The 21801-nt window shown below is 34.8% G+C and overlaps 6 protein-coding genes and 1 non-coding gene across 9 annotated transcripts; 1 reads left to right on the top strand and 6 right to left on the bottom strand.

Annotated features, from left to right (window-relative positions):
* Positions 1–285: 285 nt before the first annotated feature.
* On the bottom strand, positions 286–5177 carry coel-1 (Tubulin-specific chaperone cofactor E-like protein). Of its 2 annotated transcripts, NM_171947.7 has the most exons (10): positions 4813–5177; positions 4639–4764; positions 4234–4344; positions 3890–3938; positions 3742–3847; positions 2609–2762; positions 2228–2446; positions 1994–2175; positions 1694–1844; positions 286–739 (listed from the first exon to the last, which is right to left on the bottom strand). In NM_171947.7, exons 1-10 carry the CDS (start codon positions 4906–4908, stop codon positions 677–679), a joined length of 1257 nt encoding a protein of 418 aa, NP_741765.1. In that variant the 5' UTR covers positions 4909–5177; the 3' UTR covers positions 286–676. The 2 variants fall into 2 exon arrangements, with proteins under 2 accessions (NP_741765.1, NP_741764.1); NM_171665.6 differs by having other exon boundaries at positions 3742–3938; positions 4813–4989.
* Positions 5028–5227, top strand: C52B9.16. The gene has a single exon (NR_070846.1). It is a non-coding gene; the product is annotated as an Unclassified non-coding RNA C52B9.16 (non-coding RNA).
* A 1032-nt stretch (positions 5228–6259) lies between these two features.
* On the bottom strand, positions 6260–10188 carry C52B9.4 (GOST seven transmembrane domain-containing protein). Its single transcript, NM_076328.9, has 11 exons — positions 10085–10188; positions 9944–10036; positions 9710–9787; positions 9396–9659; positions 9234–9346; positions 8534–8637; positions 8154–8428; positions 7201–7460; positions 7015–7154; positions 6729–6856; positions 6260–6683 (listed from the first exon to the last, which is right to left on the bottom strand). The coding sequence occupies exons 1-11, from the start codon at positions 10184–10186 to the stop codon at positions 6564–6566; spliced, it is 1677 nt and encodes a 558-aa protein (NP_508729.2). The 5' UTR covers positions 10187–10188; the 3' UTR covers positions 6260–6563.
* A 1330-nt stretch (positions 10189–11518) lies between these two features.
* Positions 11519–13779, bottom strand: srv-6 (Serpentine receptor class gamma; the record flags this gene model as incomplete). Its single annotated transcript, NM_076327.4, has 8 exons — positions 11519–11830; positions 11881–11988; positions 12076–12230; positions 12506–12619; positions 12666–12821; positions 12867–12956; positions 13446–13592; positions 13642–13779. The coding sequence occupies 8 exons, from the start codon at positions 13777–13779 to the stop codon at positions 11746–11748; spliced, it is 993 nt and encodes a 330-aa protein (NP_508728.3). The 3' UTR covers positions 11519–11745.
* Positions 13780–14027: 248 nt separating this feature from the next.
* Positions 14028–15670, bottom strand: taf-11.1 (Transcription initiation factor TFIID subunit 11). Its single transcript, NM_076326.5, has 6 exons — positions 15542–15670; positions 15194–15494; positions 15057–15143; positions 14845–14957; positions 14431–14574; positions 14028–14382 (listed from the first exon to the last, which is right to left on the bottom strand). The coding sequence occupies exons 1-6, from the start codon at positions 15661–15663 to the stop codon at positions 14112–14114; spliced, it is 1038 nt and encodes a 345-aa protein (NP_508727.1). The 5' UTR covers positions 15664–15670; the 3' UTR covers positions 14028–14111.
* Positions 15671–16665: 995 nt separating this feature from the next.
* srv-5 (Serpentine receptor class gamma) lies at positions 16666–18493 on the bottom strand (the record flags this gene model as incomplete). Of its 2 annotated transcripts, none has more annotated exons than NM_001029517.3 (8): positions 16666–16851; positions 16906–17013; positions 17162–17322; positions 17494–17610; positions 17660–17815; positions 17973–18050; positions 18103–18249; positions 18347–18493. In NM_001029517.3, the coding sequence occupies 8 exons, from the start codon at positions 18482–18484 to the stop codon at positions 16755–16757; spliced, it is 1002 nt and encodes a 333-aa protein (NP_001024688.1). The 2 variants fall into 2 exon arrangements, with proteins under 2 accessions (NP_001024688.1, NP_001024689.1); NM_001029518.3 differs by having other exon boundaries at positions 16755–16851; positions 17961–18050; positions 18347–18484.
* Positions 18494–20073: 1580 nt separating this feature from the next.
* On the bottom strand, positions 20074–21591 carry hlh-13 (Helix-loop-helix protein 13). The gene is made up of 4 exons (NM_076324.5): positions 21330–21591; positions 21163–21269; positions 20295–20383; positions 20074–20247 (listed from the first exon to the last, which is right to left on the bottom strand). The coding sequence occupies exons 1-4, from the start codon at positions 21513–21515 to the stop codon at positions 20186–20188; spliced, it is 444 nt and encodes a 147-aa protein (NP_508725.1). The 5' UTR covers positions 21516–21591; the 3' UTR covers positions 20074–20185.
* Positions 21592–21801: the final 210 nt, after the last annotated feature.

Below are 21801 nucleotides of genomic sequence, written 5' to 3'. Positions count from 1 at the left end.
ACATCAATAAATATTACAGAAAAAGGAAACTTTTAAAAAATTTCAGTAATAAACTGGTGCATTACTCAGCGTGCCATTCATGATTGTAGAAGTAGATAGAAAAAATTCAATGAGTTTCAAATTTAATTTTATTAATTATGAATGATTCAAAAAAAATTGGTAATGTACCTATATTTTGAGCACAGTTCTCCAAAAATGAAAATAATTTTTGAAGTTTTAAAATACTAGGCAAACGCCGTTTCAACCTCTTTTGCAGTAACTTAGTTTATTTTGAAAAATACTAGAAAACACTTGTTTTTATTCGCAATTAAATCTTGATTCTCTATGTACAATGGAATATTTATTGCATATCAAAAAATCCAAACCGGAAAAATAACTATCTACAAAGAAAAACTATTAAATGCAAAAAAATGGAACTGCAGAAGAATTGAACTGTGATGATAATCATCTAGTTCACCTGATGGGGGGGGGGGGGTCATTGAGAAAACCTGGATGGTCTTAAACTTTACGTAATCGATGTGATTCAACCAAAAAAAAGCATGGCGGAATAGAACATGAAATTGGCTAGTTGAACGAAACAAAAATCGTGAATAGCAGAGTTGTTTGTGGCAAGGAAACTAAATTTGAATTTTATACAATACATGTGGCAGGGAATCCCTGCCAGGGATGATGAAAATTACGAAGAAGAACTTGACGTGGAACTTGGTGGACGCCGTCTTCTGGTTACAATTATTTTTTCCTGAAAATTCGAAAATTAGTTTTATTTTTAAACTTAGAAATTTAGAAAAAAAACTTAATAACTTTAAAAAAATTTTGTAAAAAATGCCTAAAGTTAGCTGGACTTTCAGCTTTTTCCAACTTGTCTGTCAAGGAACAAATATTATTTTTATTGAATTATTTACACCTCATTCAGCATTGCCATAGAAATATCTGCTGAATTTTTTTGAATTTTCAATACGCCAAAATTGCAATAATTTGCAATAACATAAAAATTTCAAAAAAAGTTTTTAAACAAAATCGACACAGTATTGATACATTTATATTTAGTATCCTTGTGTTTTTACAGTAAAAATGTTTTTTTTTCAATTTTTCATTTTTCGATTTTTCGGTTTTCTGAAGACATCCTTAAATTTAAGAGGCATTTTATTTTTTTTTCTATTTTCTAATATTCATAAACTTCTCTTTCATACCGAATTCCCTTCTCATCCCTGCTTGAAAATTCATTGAATTTTGAAAATGCGCGAAAAAGATAAGCGGTGGTCTTGCGTAAGAAACGGGTCGTTATTTCACTAATTTATTTTACGCAACCCTTTCGCTTTTCAAAATTTAACAAAATATCCTCATTCCTATCGTGTTGATTCCAAGAATTATTTTTAAAAAAACCAGATTTCCTCCAGCCCACCAAGAACCACAAAAGCCTTTTGTCTTGTCGGTAGGGCTTTGTATCCGACCGGGAAAATGGACAGGTGACTCATTGGCAACAGCTTCTTAATTGGTAAGCATACGCTCACCGTACATAATAGGTCTTGTGGACAACGGGAAGATGAGGATACAACAAGCTCGTTGAATGTATTTGCAGGTCAAACAAGAGTGTCTCTTATTAGCCGCTACCAGCGCACTGTCCAAGATCATCTTTATACTGTTGTGCCCCACTTATGTTTGGATTAGAGTGTCAATTACGGCTTAAGTTTACCTGAACTAAAAATGAATCTCCGTCCTCAATTTTGAAGTAGTGTAACGGCATATTGTAATCACTCGATGAAAAATCGTCTGTCCGGCCATCCTCTCGGAGTAGAAACAGCTTCATCCGTGTGAATTTCACTCCAACTTTTGGGTCTAAGATTCTGCAAGTAGGAAAATGAGAACCGATGAGGATGCACTCAACTTAATTAAATCATAAGATCTTCCCTTTCTATCTTCTTTTACTTTTTCTTTTACTTTTCATATGGAAGATTTCTTCTGAAAAAAGCGAGAAAAAGAAACAAAGAATTACTTCATAAAGTCGAGTACGGTTGGTTCCAGTGAGATAGTAATCTCCTGATTCACTTCCTTCTCCTCGCACAAGATCTTCACAACGGCTTCTTTCTTCGGTGTCAGGTCGATGGTCACCAACTTCTCGAGGTTCCCGTGCTTATCAATCAGAGTTTTGTATTGCAGAGGTTTCTCCTTTTGCTCCTATAACATATATGTGTTGACAAACTGATAGTGGAAAACGTGATCTACAAACCTGATAGTACCGAATGAAGAACCGTTCAGATTGCTCTCTTTGTTCGCTTGATATTTTGGAGCCGTTGAGCACGCGCAAATGATGTAGACGACCAATGATAAGATGCAGCCGCTCTTCATTGGTGAGGGCGTCTAATAATGGAATGTTTGGCACACGGAGATCGCTGATAGAGGTCATTCTGTTGAGTTGATCTAGACTGTCCCAAGAGTCGATAGAGGTCTGGAAAATTAAGTATGTTCATAAAATGCACACATTTCTTTCTGGGAATCGGCAATTTATTTTTGAAAACTAATAAATACCAACTTTAAAAAAGTTTCTTTAAGTTACTTTGTTAAGTTACTGAAAAGTTACTTTAAAAACCCATCACCACCGTAAATGTACCTTGGCTAAATTCAGGAAATTCCAAAACGGCAGTTGTTCGAAATGTTTGCAGTGGGTGACATCTTTTAAAGGATTTTCGCAAACAAAAACTGAGCACACATTTGGGAATCGCTTGACAACATTCATAACAGACGACCATTTCAGGAACCCGCATCTGGAAAAAATAGGCTTAAAAATTATATTACGTGTCTTGAAAGCATTAATTTAGTACATAAAGGAGTGGGCGACAATTTGAAATTTTCAGAAATTGAACACGGATATAGTAAAAAAAGTTTGACCAAAGTCGAGGGACAAGTGAAAAAAGCAGAAAATTTGTAAAAATACATTTTTGATTGTGATTTTGTAATAACTTTCCCTTTTCATCTCATAAAAATCTGTTGATATCAATTTATTTTTTTTTGGGAATTTTAAGTATTTTCGATAAGTTCCACCTTCAAGCTTAAGATATCAGAATCTCAAGTTTTAAGAAACATAATTTTTTTGCGAAATGTTTTCCAAATGATCAGAAGTGTAATATCAAACTCTGCACAGCTTCCAACAAAAAAGGAATATACTTTTGCGGCAACCTCCAAATTCAAATATCTGGTGTTTGCCCCCAACAAAGCCTCACAACGACTATTTGGTTCAAATGACCACATTTTCATGTTCACGTTTACTGTCGCAAACATAATTTCATTTCCGTTTCACATAGTGGACCTAGATTTCAACTTGTTCCGGTGTGCATTTCCGACATTTCCGAAAAGGCCACAAAAATGTGACTTTTCGGCCCGCTGGTCATTATTATTATGAATGACACCAGCCAGGTCTCTGGAATATGAGCAGAAAGAGGCAAGTGCGATTCGATACGGAGCCTCATGGAAGAGTGAAAGTCGAGAATGTGTATATGTCAATGCGCGTGTCAAGTGAAGCAGAACTGAAGCATCAAAATTTGGTTACTTTTCAATTTTTCTTACTCCAAATCGCAAAGAAATTCAATTCCAGTTTTCCCCCCAAAAAAAAAATGGAACACAAACAATGCGAGCGCAGCGAATTTGAATTGCCCGTCTCTTTATACACAAAAAACTATAGAGAAAAAAGAAGGAAAAACCTTGAACATACTGAAACATTGATCAATAGTGAAAAATCAATAGTACCTGTTGAGGTGAACAGTTCGGACGGTGGTGCTGATGGGTTCGTCGCAGTCGTCGTCGTCGTTAAATTGGTTGTCAGACATATGAAGTTCGGTGACTTTTGGTAGAACTGAGAGGAAAGATTGGAGGGTTTTGAATGGCAAATGGGTACCGTTAAGAATAATGGTGTGTAGTGTGGAGACTGGCAATTCATGATCAATCTGAAATTTTGAAATTTTCCAAAATATGACCTTTTGCACAAATGTTTCTTTTTCATCGGAAAATGAAAGCTCACTAGTCAATACAAAAGTCAATTTCTCCGTTTTTTTGTTGATTTGGTTTCTCTTTTCCTTTTCAAAATATTATATCACTTCGGAAGTGCAAACAAAACTGCCATTCATTCGGTCGCTCTATCACAAGTTTTGCCAAAAGTCACGAGAAACAACATTGGTTCCTTTTTCAAGATTCAAGTCATTTGACACTCTCGGGCACCACCAAAAAAAACCATCAACCTACCACGGGATTCAGCGGGTTATGACCAATGTTTAGCACACGGAGATGCGGCAAATTTTTCAAGATGCAAGCTATATCCGACCACTTTGAGATTTGATTCCATCCGAGATCCGCCTGAAATAAAAATTTTTTAACTATAAATCAATTTGTGTATGCAAACAGCTGCACTTTCTTGTGATGATCACTGATATCTTATCATGTTCTGACAATTCATCTTTTCAATCCAGGAAATGCCAAAACACATGTGACGCGGGTCTCCCATCATTTTCTTTTTCTCAGCTGTGGGGCGCCCTCTGGGCTTTTTGAACGAAAGGGAAAACAAGAAGAGAAGAAGAAAAAATAAAAACAAAATGGAAAACACAACGAAAACATTGTGATTTTTCATTCTAATGGACAAGTTGTCCCTACCTCAGAAACATGGGATGCTAGGGTGGCCAACTTTTCGGAATCGCCGATTGTGTCAATGTTCATGTTGTTCAGCACAAGAAGTTCTAGGGCTCTCTGGCTTGCCATCTTACATGGCGAGCAACCCGTCTGGAAGATGCACTGTTAGAAGATCAGTTTGAATTTCAAAAAACTCACAAATCCTGTGAAAATAATGTCTTGAACAATATCCTCATCATCGTCGAGATACTTTTGCTCGAGGCTTCTCACCAGTGTGCTGCAGCCTTCTTCCATGACGGTAAGGACAGGCAGCAGGACCGCAGTTCGGTATGATCAGCTGAGTGACTGCTAGCTGTCTTTGTGCCGTTGTCCTACCCAGTCTCTTCATTCGGCTGCGTCTCCACGCCAGTCCGCACTCCATTTCACCTTTAGGTCGTACCTCTGCGTCTCTTCTGTCTACGGGCTGTTGCGTGCGCCGTCCGGTGGGAGGGAGGAGGTCTCCTCCCACTTACGATTGTATGATGCCGACGGCTGTTTCACGCTATTTTGCGCCTTCTTCTCAAATACTCATCCGAAGGCTTCTTCTGCATTTTTGCATTGACTACTTGAGAAGAAGACGACGAACTGACTATGAAGAAGATGCAGGCATGCATACGTACATCTCATTATGAAAACAATTTGTGTAACATGTTACGACTCGACGTTGCAAATCTGAATTTCGTGACCGCGCAGAGATAGTTCACGTGACTGAAGAGTAAGATGAAACGAAAGCGAAACTCAATTCTTTGGACTTGTACCTTCCGTTCGTGTTAGAAAAAACTTTTGCCTGTAAACTAAGTGTTTAAAAAAATGTTGAATTTAAAATAATCAAAGCTTCATCAGTTAAAGTTTCGTTGACATATAAATTTGATTTGTTTTCATTGCTCACTTTGTGAATGCACACTGCCTAGAACTTGGGCACTGTATTCTTTCAACTTCTAAGCTTTAAGCTTTGGCCGCTTTTTCGTGACCAATACATCTTTAAGCACATCCATGCATTTTCTTTCTATGTAGAATATTGTATGAAGTTTATTTTTGTACTGTTATTGGCGCTTACATTATCAGAAATGCATATTATTACAGCTTTGTTACAGATTAATGACAAGCCCCAACAAACAAACAAGCACTTTGTGGTAAACATTGAAACGGCTGAAATGAAACACGGTTACATTTGTGGGAACATCGTCGTACTTATTTTATTTAACAGTCCACTTTGAATTGTGAGAACTAGAAAACATTTTTTGAGTAATATTGTCGAAGTTTGAAAATTGTGGAAGTTTTTAATGTCAACTGAAAAAATAGGTAACTAATTTCATCAAACTGATTTTGAGATTTTAAAATGTTTCCAGGCACCAGTTAATTCACACCTGTTAAAAATCCTCATGAAATCGGTGAATTGGGCGACATTGAGCAATAGCGTTGGGAGAACGTTGCGCGACTAGAAAAATATTTTTAAAATGTGGTAATTTTTAAACAAACGTGACATTTGGTTGTGTTTTTATTTTCACTGGTTAGAAAATTACCAGTTTTACCCTCTGGGTCGGCTACCAAATAAGTTCCAACAACTTTAAAAGTTAAAAAATCTGCAATTATTTATTTGATATGATTATCTTCATTTTCTTTATTCACAAATCATTAAGTAAGCACAACACACCAAAATAAGCTATTATTATCGCATTCAAAAAATTTACAATAAAAATACAAACTTTCGAACGAACATTTAGTCAAAAGATAAAGGACCATCCGTATAAAACTATACACCACGTGAAATTTGAATTGCAGAACACACACGGACTAACCGTATTGCACTAAATTAATTATAAAGTAACGAGTTTTTTGAAGAACATTGTGAATCGATGGAATGCATAACATGACGTCAAATGAGAAAGAACAATGACACAGGTACCAAATTATAACATCTTGCTAACTTCCAGCTGTTTTGACTCGAATTCTTCATTGTCATCCAGACCTCCGATAAGTGTATCAGCCAGTGTTGTCGGAATATTTTCCTCAATCCATTTCAAGTCCTCCTGAAAGATACGCATGAAATATTTAATCAAAAATTGTACAAAAACCTTAATAGCTTCATCTTTTCTCTCTTGCTCCTTCTCAGCTTCTCTAAGTTTTCTAGTTTCAGCCCCAGATCCAGATGTCCGGGCGGTGAGAATATCGTATCCAGGAGCAAATGCGTTGAAAATTTCGTCTGAATGAAGAGTGTATTTGATTGATGTTAGTTAAAGATTAGATTTTTTTGTGAAAATTGAAAATTGAAATTGATAACGTTTGAAGTGATTTACTATGGTCATATGTCTTTTTGGACTACAATAGATGCATACTCAAACTTTAACATCCAATGCTCACCTTGATCGTTTTCATCTTCACTGTCATCAAGAAGAGGTGTGAAAGCATATCGTTGATTATTTTGTGATGGACGCCAGAGAATCATAATGACAACTAGGATAAAACAGAAGAGCACGTGCCAGAAAGCAGTGTCGACCCACCTGCAAAAAAAGTTTTTATAATTTTTAAAGATTTATACAAACTAACAGTTCTTTCCAATCAACACGACAAGTCGGGAAGATGTGGTAAATCATACTCCACAGCATGAAGATAACTGATGCAATAACGGAGAACGCCAAAGTGTTGGCGAAATGACGGTACACATTGAGCTTGATATCGTTTCTTTTGAGACGGAGCATGCGGATTGTGGAAGCCAGCGATGTGAATATCCAATAGAAGATGATCATCTCGGTGAGTACGAGAGGCAGAGCAGCGAACTGTTTTTGTCGGGTCGCCTCAACCGTGTTCTGGAAGAACGAAGATGTATGTTTATCGATTTTTTCCTAACAACGAGTTTGTGCATTATATTTAAAATAACACCTTACTTCGATCTAATCTTATCAGCAAACACCTTTTCAATATTGTTCGATGATTTTGAAAAAAAAATTCTGCTTAATGCCTGAAACTATTTAAAATACCAAATTCTTTAAAGACGGTTCTTTAAAAAATAATTTCCGGCCGATACGATACGGACAAGTTGAAAAATTAATTTTTATATGAGGCGTTTTTTTTTTCAAAATTTTGATCAGTCGCAATAGATATGGTTTTAAAGTATTTTAGGAAACCTGCTAAAAGCCATAACTTTATTTTTGCAATTGAATTAATGTTAAATTGTCCTAACTGAAAAAGTGATAAATTTTGTAATATATTTTGTCAGCGCTCTTTTGAATTGAGCCAGTTAAAATTTTTATTTTCATATTTGCGCTACCACCAATAGCTTTAATGCATAATATATAAGTTGTATTGAAAATATTTTTTTGGAAATTAAGTACTTTCTAGAGGAAATAAAAAAATAATATTTTCGGGATGACTGTCAGTTTAACTTTTTCGGAAGTGAATTTGACAAAACTCTTTGCCACAAACCCACCAAGATCAAAAAGAATAGTACTATTTTTATAAGACGGCCTTATGATTTTTCAAAAATTAACTTCCAAATATACCTTGGAAACTCTCGCAATTCCTTCAATTGAGCAGAAAATGAAATAAACAAGACCAACGCCTGCGACTTGATTCAAAGTTTGCCCCAATCTTGGCTTCACTACTCCATATCCCACGCAAACAATTATCACTAGCACTCTTGACATTGTCTTCTTGGCACATGACACAATTTCAGCCACTTCCAGAATTCCGTCAATGCTTGATCCAGTGTCGTTCATGGTTGCGTATTCCGACAAGAAGAACGCCTTCTCCACCATTCCGAGCACAATGACGCCGCCTGTTTAATTAATATTAAGTTTTTGATAATTTTAAAATGAAATTACAGGCATCTAGCAAAGTTAAGGAATTCAAATTTCAATCAGTAAATCGTTTAAGATCTTACCAATCCAATATTGAATTCGAAGAATATCACGATAGTACTTAATGCAACAGTAAACCCAAATGAGAGCTAGAGCCGAGTAGAAGACACACATGATTTTGTAGAATCTGTAACTGGTTGTAATACTCCCGAGATCATGAAAAAAAAACGTAGAAAACTTAATTTTGAAAAGAGCAAGAGCATATGAATATGACTTCTGCCGTGGTTATAGTAACTCTATAACAACTAGGTTTTCAATAAACTTAGAGATGGAAGCAGATGAATCTCTTTCAGAATGTATAGTATTTTCATGTCAGCTTTCAGTTTCGTGGTTTTGACAATATATTTTTCGAAAGTCAGGAATTTTTTTTGAAATTAATTCAAATTATATTATGACTATTATTCAAAATATGATTTGCTTAACATTCAAGTGCAAAAATAGGACGACCCTAAATTGTTGTTTTCGGTGAGCTAAAAAATATATTGAATTCTAGTGCTTTTTTACTTTTTTACTCAATGATTTTCGGACTCAGATCTCAGCTATTCACTGGGTAGTTTTGGGAGGCCAGAAATTGATAGCTGATACAAATTATAAAGTTTCAGAAATTTACTCAAGTTCAATTTGGATTTTAGATTTAATATCAAATTTTCATTCTCTGGGAACCAAAAAAAAAACGTTCAGTGACTTATTTATTCTAGCATATATTTTTTCAAGTTGAAATACCTTAGCAGTGGCCAGTCGATTGCAGACAAATACCCATACGGTGCTTTCCATTGCACCGAAATTGTGACGTTGGTGTTTGAATTCGGACTAGATGGGAATGACTTCCCGACGACCTGAAGTTTATTAGAGTTATACTTTCAAGTTATTGTTTTCCAGGATTACCTTAATTATCATGTAATAAATTCCGTCTCTTGGAATACTCTGTGCAGGATGGAAAGATCCAAGACCAGCATCTCTCTTTACTCTGTCTACGTGTACTGGTGTTACTTGTTTTACTGCCATTGGTCCAGTTGGGTTGGGGAACAGGAAACGTCCATGAGAACCTTTGCAGGAAATAGTTTGCACTGGAGACTTGTAGTACACTATTTCGTTGTAATCGAATGTATCAGGGATATGATTTTGATTTGTTTCGTTGAAGTAGAAAACCTGAAAAAAACAATAATACTTTTTTTTTCTTCCAGCTCATATATTCTGACCAGATTTTGGCGTCTCTCGTTTTCCTTCGTGTTAAAGAATTCCTTGTCACATGGCGAAGAGCGAAGGACAAATTCAGTCTGAAAATTATAGCTATAGAAAAAATATAGATAAGAGGAGTTTGAATAATCGATTTCGAAATAATAGTTGACTCATGTTACGTCCGAGTGGAAAATAATTAGATGAAGTTGAATTACTTCAAAAAAAAAAATCAATATTTATAGCTGAAAACTTACATCAAACTCAAGTTCAACTTCCGGATCACATGTGAATTCAAGTTGAACGACCGTTCCATTGAGAGCAGCTTGTGGGACTCCAATCAGTTGATACTAAAGAAATGAGGATTGATTTTTAAAATTTGATTAACAAAACTCTACCTTTCCCTGTTGAATTTCTACAACCTCTGTGTATATTCCGGGCATTAAAAGATTAGAGGCTACATGGCTAATTAACGCCAGTAGTAGGGTTACGGTTTTCATACCTGAAAATTAACAATAAATTATTTGTAAAAACTAATTTAAGTTCTAAAAATCAATGAGCACGGACGAGAAATAGAGTCGACGAACGTGTGTGGCTTAGCAACTTGCGTGTGTGTACCGCAAACGTCACCGCGGGTGCACACATCGGAATTGACGACACATTGCGGACTTGCAGCAGTGGGACAGCAGCAGAGGGAACGGCGTACGCCGTATGTTTATTTTTAAGATGGAAGATGGCGGAAATGTGTGAGAATATACAAGGGATAATAATTCGCTTACAACAGAAAACATGTGTATTATATGTATGTCCATATAACTTTATTTTTAAAAAAAAAAATTTGCAAAACAAAATGAATCAAACATTGCATTTTTGGATAAATTGAATAGTTCTGTGCTGTGTAATTTTTCCTTTCTGACATCAAATATAAACTTTTAAAAAATCTTCAGTTTTGGAATCCTGTAAGCGGCTGAAAAGATTGTTTAATTTGATTATTCTCCTATTTAGCACAATTTGATAGATTCACGTTATTTTGTGAACACAAGTTTTTTTTTTGATAGAAACCAAATATTTGACAAATTTGTGTACCTACCCCGAATAATTGAATAAAAATCAGTAAATTGGCGGAAATGATTGAATTAATCTTCGAATTTTTTTTTGATTGGCTTATATTTATGTATTATGTTTATGTAAATAATTTATATCTCAAGCTTCAAACATAGACGAGAGTTAAAAATTTTGTTAAAGTTGAATAGACGACTTTAATACTGCCTGTTTTTCTTCTTCTACTTCTGTTCTACGACGGCGCCAAATTTTTACAAAATGGTCTCTTAGCGCTTTAGCATTATTTTTGAAGATTTGCAGTTTAACATCATTATCACAAATAAATACTCAAAAATCATAACAAAAAATTCAAAATGTTCAAGAAATCTGGACTTTTTGTGAAATTTTAAGTAATGTTGCTGGTTTGAACTTTTACGATGTTCAGATACAAAGGAGCTAAACTTTAGTATAAAAATTGTAAAAAAATTACAAACGGATTTTTTCAACTTTTTAAATGAACACAATAAAAAATGTCCGACATTTTTCAAAAGTTTAACTAGAATGTTTGCTTTTTCTAGCACTATATTCAAGTGCATCCCTCACTTGTGATACTCCAGAAAATCCAAAGCGATAGATACTGGTTTGAACAAAACAAGTCTGAAATAAAATTCTGCCCGAATCGCCTCTAATTCGGAAATTTTTGAATTTGAATATTTAGGATCATAATAAATCCTTTTGATTTTGCCATGTTTTTTATACTGTAAACAGAGCCTTGAAAATTTCATTTAAAAAATCAGTTTATCCCATACTGCTTAAAAAATTAAATTTAAAAAAAAACTAAACTAAACTAATGAAATTATGCAATTATGCAGGCAGCCACTGAAGAATCAGGAAAAAAATCGGGAAAAAAAAGAGAAACACCGTGAAATAAGAAAAAAGATTGCATCCTAGATAAAAAACATGAGAACAAAGTGGTCTTTATTCTTCCAAATATAGAACGAAAGCGAAAATTGTTTGGTCAAGTTGCAGGTGTCGTTTTTGAGACGGCATTCGTTTGTCCGCCACGAGACAGGCTCATTGATGCTTCGTCCAGTTTCAGTGAGCTATAAGTTTAACTTCATTATGACCCCCACGCACACAAAAATCCACTTACTTTCTTATAAGCATCTTCACATCGTATATAAGTTGACGTCTAAGAACAGATGAAGTCACGAGAAGTACCCAAGGATAATGTGAGTACATTAAGTCCACCATGGGATACCTACAAATTATAATTCAGAGTTACAACGATTTTCAACTACCGGGATTAGTGAGACAAGTCACGGTTTTTGTTTTTGGATAAACTCACGAAACATCGTAAACTGAAAATATATTCGTCATTCCACCCAGAGAAATACAAATTTTCAATATTTGCACAGTCAAGTTTAGCATTAGGACACAAAACGATAAAAATGAAGAAATGAATAGGCTTCGTTCTGCAGTTGCGCCTGTTTTCTTGAAGACCTTAAAATTGAATGGTATAGCAGGGATGAACAGTAATTGGAAATTTCGGGCAGTTGCAACAGTTGCCAAATATGAAAAAAAAAAACATTCGATGGTTTTTGAATTTTCAACTTAAAAAGTGAACAATAAAAACAAATTTAAAAGCGCCTAAATTTGCAGAAAATATTACTTTTTTTGGGAAATTTTAGCGCTTGCCGATTTTCGAAAACTTCGATAATCGGCAATTATGAAAAATTGCCGCGCACCTCTGATTTGAAAATCTGAAAATTTTGTACCGTGTTTGAGCTTTTCTTCCAATTCTTTTTAATGAGTATCATTGTTATAATGTAACAAATCATACAAAATGCACAAGTCACCAAACAACACATTCCGTCAATGTAGGCAATTAGCTGAAGTTTGAACAATAATTTTCAACTAATATTTTTTTTTGAATACCGCTGTTGAAACTGCATCGTTATTCAGCCGCATTGCAGTTGGAGTAATGAGAAGGTAAAAGTCAAAATTGGGCCACGCATGTGTTGGCAGAAGTCCAAGAATTGGAATAGACCACTGAACAATGGCTATCCGCTGCAATGTTTTTGTACCCCATACCTGAAAGACATAATAAATATTGAAAATTTTGGAATTTCAACAAACCGAAATGTTATCCTTGTCGTATGAAGACACCATCAAAGCGGTGAAAAGTCGATTAACAGCAAAAAACAAATAACCTATGTAGACAACAAGCTGGAAAATGTGCATTTGTTGATTACTTTTATTAGCAAAGTAGCTACGTTAGTTGCTTTTTACATAACTCCGAAATTCAAAAAATTGAACAGAAAAAGTTAAAATTTAGCTATAACCTCCACTTTTACTAGCCTATACTAGATAGCTGAAAGATAATTTTTAATAAATTTATAATTCATTTTGCACATTTTAATCGTTAATTCTACGGGTTGTGTTGGTGTTTGTATAATAGTTTGTTGACTTTCAGGTGCACAAAGCATGACGAATTTTGGTACTTATGAGCTTTAACATACATTTTCTCAAAAAAGCCGGAGTCTCTACGTACAAAAACGTGGAGAACTAGTAAGCTCAATTACCGCATTATTCATAGTTTACTCTTTTTTTGAACTATGTTTTAACGACTTTTAACGACTTCTCAAGGTCTGATTATGAAACTCGGCGGATTTATTTAATTTTTGAAAACGTTTTCCAGATCACTAAAAAATATACCTTAATGTAGTAATGTATGCCAGAAATAATTCGCGGAATAATACCAATAAATACTGTATCTGGCTCAAACAGCATGTAAAAATCTGTATACTTTCGGAACCGCATTGTGATCGAAAATTCGATAAAGAAAACTAATTCAGCGTAAAACTGTAAAGAGTATTTAATAAAAAAGATTTCTAGGAGAAAGTTATTATACCTGCAGCTCAACAAGCTTGAAGAAAGTTCCTCCGAGAAGAGATGTTTTTCTATGTTTTCTAAGTGTTCTCACAATCATTGAATATAAAAGAGCTGAAATCAGGCCTAATATGAAAAGCAACGTTTGCTCCAAAGGCATCGCGAGTCAGACTGGTCAGAGCACATTGAGAGTTGGCGAGTGTCCGTGTCAAACTAAACTGCGCCGACATCTACAATTATGTAACGGCAAATTGTTGATCACTGCTTTCAGAAAAAATAAGTTGGTTAGATATATTTCTAGTTAGTTCTATGTTGATATTTGTGCACGTGACATTTTTTGAAATGTCAGAGAAACAAATTTCCGGTCAAAATGTAACTTAAAGTTTTCTGTTTCCACATAGGCAGTCAGTGATTACTTTTTTTCATTAGAATCTGATTATATGTAAAACAAAGCAATAAAAATGAAACGGAAAACCAAAGAAAAATAATTATTCACTCAAGATGGGATTGTTTCGGACCAATTGGTGGGAATAGCTTTCCTTGCTCTCCGAGCCGGAGGAACGCTTGACGAATATGATGCGGCTGTAGTGGATTGCTAGCTTCTTCCTCATTTATGTCACGAATATCCAATGCTTCTTCGACAACTTCACCGACGAACACCTTAGCCAATCCTGCGATAGCGATGACCACACTCTGTCCAACGTTCACTCCTCCAGTGTACTGACTGATCAAACGGCGAATAGTCGACTTTTGGAATGAAGAGCTGAAGTTCATCATTTATTATTTTTTTGTGTTTTATTACCAATATTACCGTCTGTATGACTCATATCTTTCCAGTTGCTCTTGTGAAAAGTTGGAAAGCAAAACTTGTGTCTTCAATCGCGAAAGCTCATTTTCTTCTTCATCGTCAAGTTTCCGCGCTGGACGAGCTGGTGCTGGACGTGAGGGGCCAGGCCTGAAAAATGAATAAATTAGATAATCGAATGTGCCAGCGTGTTAAAGGAGTTATATTAATTCTGGATTCTACTCATTTATATTTATATACTGCTGCGACACGCAAACGTTGCAAAATTGGAAATGTTGGCTAAAATTAGTGTTTTCTCAAGATTGTGAACGGTCAAAAAAATTTGAGGAAGTTTTTGAGAAGTCTCCATACGAAATTTGTCCGTTTGGGTGCTTTTTGTTCTTATATAAACGCATCGATACTTCTTCTATAAAATCTTACGCTTCTTCTTCCGGCTGATGTTGTTGAATCAATGCTTGGTACCTTGCATCGTTTACTTTGCTCAAGTCGAAGCTTTCCAGCGAAATGTTTGTGTCCAGAAGGTCGTCGTCTCCCTGTAATTGAAAAGTGTTTCATCGGCGATTAATATTGGGTAACCAATATATTCAGTCCATTTCTTTTTGAATTAGTTAAGTATCACAGATTTTACGTACCGAAATCTGCCCGCTGGGCCCAGCTTCAGAGTTATCATCATGACGTGGCTGCTTTCTTGGTGGCTCGCTTTTTGAAATTTTATCAATCTACAATTATATTATAATTATACATCGTCGGGAAACAAGAAATGACTCACTTTTCGCTTCTCAGCAGTCTTGGCGGTTTCCGCAGCTCTGTTCGCCTCCGCAACTCTATCAGCTTCAGCTTCTCGAGCAGCTTGCTCTTCTGCAGCAGCGGCCGCGGCAGCAGCGGCATTCCGTTTCATCATCATCTGGTCGATGTCCGGCATATCCATAGAATCCTCTCCGTCGGAAAGTGAAAAGACGACTGGTGCTCTCGGTGTGATCGGAGTTGGTACGGACTCCTGTCCCGGCGAAATTTGGTTTTCGTCAGAGCGCATTCCATCTCTTGAAAAATCCTCATCTCCATCGTCATCGCTGAAAAAATAATATGATATAATTTTAATAATATAAGCAAAGATTACCTGAGCTCCAAATCTGCAAGCACATTGTGAGCGCCTGTTGGTTGTGGCATCACAGTGTCGTCGTCTTCGTCACTGCTCCCACTGCTCTCACTAAGGCCACCAAACAAATCGTTGGCATTCATTTTTATTCTATAAAACAGACAATAAAAAATGGAAAAAAAAAACCGTCGTTATTCGTGAGAAAAATGCAAAACTGTATTAAACCGGGCAAAGAGTGTGTGTTTGAATGTGTGTGCAGTCGAGAGGACGCGGCAATGGAGAATTCTAGGCCAGCGTTGTGTGGAGAGCGCGTCTCAGTGTGTTGGTTGGGAAGACAGAGGTCAGTTTATCGATTGACGAAGGGCACTCGAGACACTGACGATTTGTCTAATTGAGAAACACAATGGTTGGGAGGAATAAGAGGATTAACATTTGGAGATTTTTTGTTTTACCAAACAAATTTCATACTCATTAAATTTTTTTTTAATTGATGAAACTTGAGAATTCGAAAATCCAAAAATATCAACAAAAAAAAATCTGAAAAAGCAGAAATTAGACATTAAGTTCACTGAAAATGTGAGTTCTTGAAACACGTGTACCATGAAAACATTTGAGAATATTTCAAATAGTCTAATCATTCAAATATAGCAGTACTATTTTAAATAAAATTTTGTGAACTTTTGGACCAAAAACTAACTATTTGTTTGTAAATTAGCACACTGATACTTGAAATTAGAATTCCAAATACGGTTTTTGGAGATGCGTGGTGATCTTGCCACATCCGCTGCAATGACAATACATTGCATTCCCATTTGCATTAATTTACTGTGTTTCCCATACATCATTGGGTCTTGATCATGCAACTGCTATATTCATTCACAAAAGCCAAACTGGGTTCACTCTGATAAGTTTACTACAAAACAAGGTAGTAAAAACCGGTGAGTTCAAAACTCTAATGATTTTGCTCAAAATTAGACTTTATTATGAGAAAGTCGCTGTAAAAAAATTTTCACAATGTGAATTTAAATTTCCCATTGTAATTGTTCATGAAATTCTTTGGACCTTCCGTTGTTCCTTAGTAAAAAACATTTTGTTTCCTGAAAAATTCAGCTAAACCCATAATTCAGTTGTAAATTAAATGAGTACACATTCAAATTTTTTATAACAACATTCCAAACAATAGTTAACAGTGACAATGCTGTTTCAAAAGTGCCTAAAACTACACGTAAACCAATTAAGCCAGCGTCCTATTTGTTGTTTTCTGTGTGGCGGGAGATACAGTATGCCCAACCCGTATTGTGTTCACCGATGCATCGTCAAGCTTGAAAGCCCTGAAATTTAAAACATTTTTTGAAAGATGCTACCCTTCACCAGATAAATATTACGTTCGTAGGAAAATTTTTGTATCGTAAATCATTTGCTTCCTCAGAACTCCCGACGTGACTAATAACGCCCATGGAAAATGGGAATACATAAGATCAATCATAGGATATCTGAAAATTATTAAAGTTTCACCAGCTGTTTGGGCACAGCAAAACACTCTTATATATTTAATGTGTTTGTTCTAGAAGGTCGAATGAGATTAATTTTTTTCCAGTTCCTGGTTTGTGATGACAATTTTCTGGAAAAACTATGACTTACGAGAGGTCTTGAACAAAAAGTAATGTTGTCGCACCACCCCAGGATATTAAAATGGTAACAACTTGTACAGCAGTGTTCAATATTAACACGATAAATGATAAAATGGCGGAAACAAGTAGACTTCTTTCTGCAGCAGATTGTGCATTGTTTTTTCGGAATACCTTAAAGTACAGATATTTTTCTAAATGTTTTTAAGGCTGAGATTTTGATTTATGTTAGGACGACAATAGCTGGAAGCACCACCTGGGGAGGCTGTTCCTGACTTTCTGATCCAAAGTGGTAACGGATCGTTCTTTAAAGTTTTACCAAAATAAACTTTGAACTCAACAAACCGTGTCAGTTTTCACACGTTTCCAATTTTTCCGTATCAAGAAACACGTTGCAGTATAGCAAATCATGCAGAAAACACACGTTCCAAGACAACAAATTCCGTCAACGTATGCAACAAGCTGAAATTATAAAGTAATTATTATCTCAAATTCTCAGTAAGCATTATACCGCTGTGGATAAGGAATCATTTGTTAATCGTATAGATGAAGAAGTTATCATAAACCAATAAGTAAAACCCGGCCAAGCATGAGTTGGTAGAATTCCTATTAAAGGCAGTGCCCATTTCACTATTCTGACTCGCTGTAAAAGCTTTGGAGTCCAAATCTGAAAAAAACATTTATTTGTAATGAGTAATTTTGAATTGGTTGAAAAACATGCAAAACCACGTTGAAACTGATAATGACACACGAAGGAAACTCATTGACAGATCAAGAAGACTAGGGCTAAGTATTGAAAGTTAATGTCATACTGAAATATTCACACTGTTATATGATGATATATTGAGTGCGGAAGTGAGTCGATTCAGAGCAAACGTTAGATACCCAATGTATACCACAATCTGAAATAAAATAGAAAAAATAGAAAAATGTAATTTTTGAATTCAACCTTACCTTAATATAATAATGAAATCCAGACACAATACGCGGAATGATACCGTGAAATTCCGTGTCTGGCTCGAAAAATGCATAAAGCGAGCTATATTTTCTGAAGCGCATGGTGATTGAAAATTCGACGAAGAAAAATAGTTCCGCATAATACTGAAAATTAATCTTTTGATATTTCTCCATAATATAATTTTCTTTCTGGTGAAATTTCTGATCAAGTGTGATGTTTACTTATATTTCAAAGATCTACCTGCATTTCCACAATTCTAAAAAAGGAACCGCCAAGTAGAGCATTTGATCGATGACGTTTTAAAGTGAAAACGATCATAGTGTAAATTAAAATTGAAATTAAACTGGAAATGAATAAAAACCATTGCAAAGCCGGCATAATCTGAAATAATATTGAATAGAAAAGTAGTGTTAAGTTTTATGGTGCAGTGAAGTTTCTGGTAATGTTAATACAAATTAAAAAACTATGAAAACTATAACACGAAACTAAATAAGTATGAAAATAGTTAATAAGTGGAAACTGTATAGTTGTTATGTGATTTTTTTTCTTAGAAGGTGATACATTAGTGTGAATTCCCAAGTGACTTGTTATCCCCATATTTTTCATTGCTTTTATTGTTTCCACTTCTATTGGAACACTTGTGAAAAATAATACTTTAAAGAAATATTAGAGAACGGAGTCTGAACACCTGCTCGGACCTATAACTTATAACTATACCGCAACCGTCGTACTGTTTACATTCAATAAACAAAAAAACTTTCCAAAGAAATATGCGGTGGTTTTAAAAAAGGAAAATTTTGCGTGTGCACCTTTAAGTTTCCAGTGATTTCCTCAAGAAGTTATTCTAGTGTTTCTCACCATTTACTTTTCTTGATGAAAAGTATTCTTAGAAAAAAAAAGTAAAACAGGAGAAAATCCTAGTTTCATGCAGGATTTTTCTGAAAGCTTATAGACGCGCACCCAAAATTTTTCTTGTTACTCATTTTGCGTTGGCAGATTCCAGATTTCATGTGAACAAAGAATAATACACAGCTTTTTGAGTGATATTTTGAAAATCTGATGATTTCAAATGATATGAGCAAACAAGATTCGTTTTCCTACATTTACACATACAATTGCTTTACTATTTACAGTATTAACAGTTGCTCTGTATGAACTCTCTTTTTTTAGAAGAATTGTTAAAGTACAATTATGTATTAAAAACTAAACTTTACAAACTTAATATTACTCGAAAATATTATGCTCAGAAATATCAGTTAAACTGAAAAAGTAAGATAAAACAATGTAAACAACAAACTTTATAATTTATTGTTGTGTCGAGTTATGCAGAATACCACGAGGTGGTCATAAAATTGGCTTGCTCGAAAAAGTGCAGGCAAAGGCGGATACTGGAAGCCGTGAAAAAATGAAATCTGTTTTAGACTTGGAACTGATTTTATTATAAGTTGCGCGGGTAAGGTATTTTGCGGAATGGAAGTCGTTATCGGTGGCAGTTTAATCATATAATAACGCTTTCTTAATAGTCATTTTTCGCATTTTCTTTCTTATGAAACGCTCATTTTTGATCGCAAAACTTGTTGGTTTCAGAATATGGCATCAACAAGACACGCGATAAAACCTATGCAGAAATTTGTATAAAAGTAGTTTCATTGGTTTTTGTGTAAGAACCGAAATGGAACTGAAAATGAATTTTGTGGAAAAACGTGTGAATTTCAAAAATTCTCTAATTTCAAAAAAAAAGTACAATGAAACAGAAACGTGAAGATGATAAGATCAAGAATATCAAAGTCAGAAAAAGAATTCGAAGTTTATATATGTAGGTGGAGTCACGCATGACATTTCCTAGTTGAAATTTCTTTAAAATTGAGGCTTTGGAAAAGGAAAATTTTAGGTTCCAGAGTTTACGATAAAATCTAGATGTGTTTTGTAAGATTTTTAAAGGTTTTTCAAAGAAATGGCACAATAAATGTAATCAGTATGTTTATTGAAATGAAAGATAGAAAATCATGAGTTGTATTCGTGGAAAATACAATTAAAAGGTATTTTGCTTTCTGCCGTTTACGCATACACAGAGTTTGTTTAGGCAATCGGCTCGATTCCAAGACGACGCCACTTGATCCAATTGAGCCGGGCTAGCAAATCTGAATTTTTGATTTTTTTTCCGGGTTTTGCAAGTTTGTGACTATACCACTTGTACTCCACGCTGGTGCACCGATTTGACCTGTGCGAGCCATATGAACACACTTTTGAATATACTGACCAGAATCTTCGGGTGTTCTGGAATTAAATATTTTTGTGAATTTCAAAAAAAAGGTCCCAAAACACATAACTTCAAAGGTTTTTTATAAATTTTATTTCTACATTTATTGAAAAATTTTACCTTAAGTTCTCGTTTGCAATTATAGTTGACTCTAACATTTTAGTAGAACTACGATAATCCATTTTATAGTAACCCAAAAGATTTTTCAATTCTTATTTATTAATTTTCACTCCGGTTCGAAACATAATAACCTGATTTATTCTGAGAATGAGACTATTTCACTAAGCAATGAAAGTGGCAATAACTTCCTTGTTATTTTAGTCGTACTTGGTGCAATCGCAAAATACGGAAAAAACTGAACACTGAAAACTGTAACAAAAAGTTGAACATTTAGATAATTTCAGAAATACATCAAACCAACCCTTTTTTTTCAAGAAATACATGTGAGATAAAACTCATTGAACATTTATTTTCTAATTTTCTATTTCAAAATTTCCCAAAAAAATTTTTTTTTAGATTAAACTTTTGGAGTAACTAAAAATATTATTAGAAAGAAAAACACTGAAAAATGTTTAATTTTTTTCAATATGCTGTCAAATTTAGGTATCATTTTTTACAGTATTGGATATATAACCAATTTTGTTAAATTATTTCTGAAAACTCATAGACTTTCAAAATCGCGAGTTTTAATCCCTATTATTATAGTTCAACTTTTTACATTTCATCAATAGCATAAGTTTTTTATGAATTTCACGTTTCAACAATTCACGGAACAAAATACAACAAAAAAAGACACCTCAGAACGTCATCCAACATATTGATATATGCAATTGCCAGGTTCAAGGTATCAATTTTAGAGAGCCGTTTTTCATAAGGAAATGTTGGAATATAATTGCGGAGCTCCTGAAAATTAGATTAAAAATAGAAATACCTCAAAAAAAAAAATTTTTTTTTTGAACTTACAATAAATGCCACATTAATACTACACATTCTCTTCCTCTCACGAATTGAAGCAGTTTGTCGCTCCTCGGGCTCCTCGCAGTAATATGAATCATACGATGAATCCATAAAGAAGAGCTTTGAAAGTGAGGAATAAGAGGGACACTGGGAAACTGGTAAACCGCCACACCCAGAAGATGAAGCTGTCATTTACATAAGTGGTTCTGCTCGAATTCACAATTGTAATTGGTCCGTTAGAAAAGAGGCCGGGTGGTGGCAACAGGCTGACGTGTTGCATTTGAAAGACAGAGACGAATGGGTTGAGAGTTATATGTACGAGGAATTTAAATTCGGGCAAAGTAGTATAACATGCATTTTTGAAAACTGACGTTTTTGATTGATGCAGTTAAAAACAAAATGTCACCCAACAGTTTTCTTCACAAAGTTTTCCACTATCATAGATTAAGAAGGGTATTCCTGAATATAAATTAACGCC

Source organism: Caenorhabditis elegans, chromosome X (assembly GCF_000002985.6).
Source record: "Caenorhabditis elegans chromosome X".
NCBI lineage: Eukaryota > Metazoa > Nematoda > Chromadorea > Rhabditida > Rhabditidae > Caenorhabditis > Caenorhabditis elegans.
The sequence above is the reverse complement of the archived record's forward strand: the minus strand, read 5'-3'. Positions and strand labels throughout refer to the sequence as shown.

Excerpts from the sequence above, each read along its gene's own strand:
- coel-1 (NM_171665.6), bottom strand. The coding sequence starts at position 4,908 with ATGGAAGAAGGCTGCAGCACACTGGTGAGAAGCCTCGAGCAAAAGTAT. Across the intron at positions 4,345-4,638 it reads TAGCATCCCATGTTTCTGAG|GCGGATCTCGGATGGAATCA; the intron begins GTAGGGACAACT and ends TTTTTATTTCAG. Across the intron at positions 3,939-4,233 it reads ATAACCCGCTGAATCCCGTG|ATTGATCATGAATTGCCAGT; the intron begins GTAGGTTGATGG and ends TCAAAATTTCAG.
- C52B9.4 (NM_076328.9), bottom strand. The coding sequence starts at position 10,186 with ATGAAAACCGTAACCCTACTACTGGCGTTAATTAGCCATGTAGCCTCT. Across the intron at positions 8,638-9,233 it reads ATCGACTGGCCACTGCTAAG|ATTCTACAAAATCATGTGTG; the intron begins GTATTTCAACTT and ends AACCAGTTACAG. Across the intron at positions 8,429-8,533 it reads TCGAATTCAATATTGGATTG|GCGGCGTCATTGTGCTCGGA; the intron begins GTAAGATCTTAA and ends TTAATTAAACAG.
- taf-11.1 (NM_076326.5), bottom strand. The coding sequence starts at position 15,663 with ATGAATGCCAACGATTTGTTTGGTGGCCTTAGTGAGAGCAGTGGGAGC. Across the intron at positions 15,144-15,193 it reads AGACTGCTGAGAAGCGAAAA|ATTGATAAAATTTCAAAAAG; the intron begins GTGAGTCATTTC and ends ATATAATTGTAG. Across the intron at positions 14,958-15,056 it reads GGCCCAGCGGGCAGATTTCG|GGAGACGACGACCTTCTGGA; the intron begins GTACGTAAAATC and ends TTTCAATTACAG.
- hlh-13 (NM_076324.5), bottom strand. The coding sequence starts at position 21,515 with ATGACAGCTTCATCTTCTGGGTGTGGCGGTTTACCAGTTTCCCAGTGT. Across the intron at positions 20,384-21,162 it reads ATGTTGGATGACGTTCTGAG|AACACCCGAAGATTCTGGTC; the intron begins GTGTCTTTTTTT and ends ATTTAATTCCAG. Across the intron at positions 20,248-20,294 it reads ACCAGCGTGGAGTACAAGTG|ATTTGCTAGCCCGGCTCAAT; the intron begins GTATAGTCACAA and ends TCAAAAATTCAG.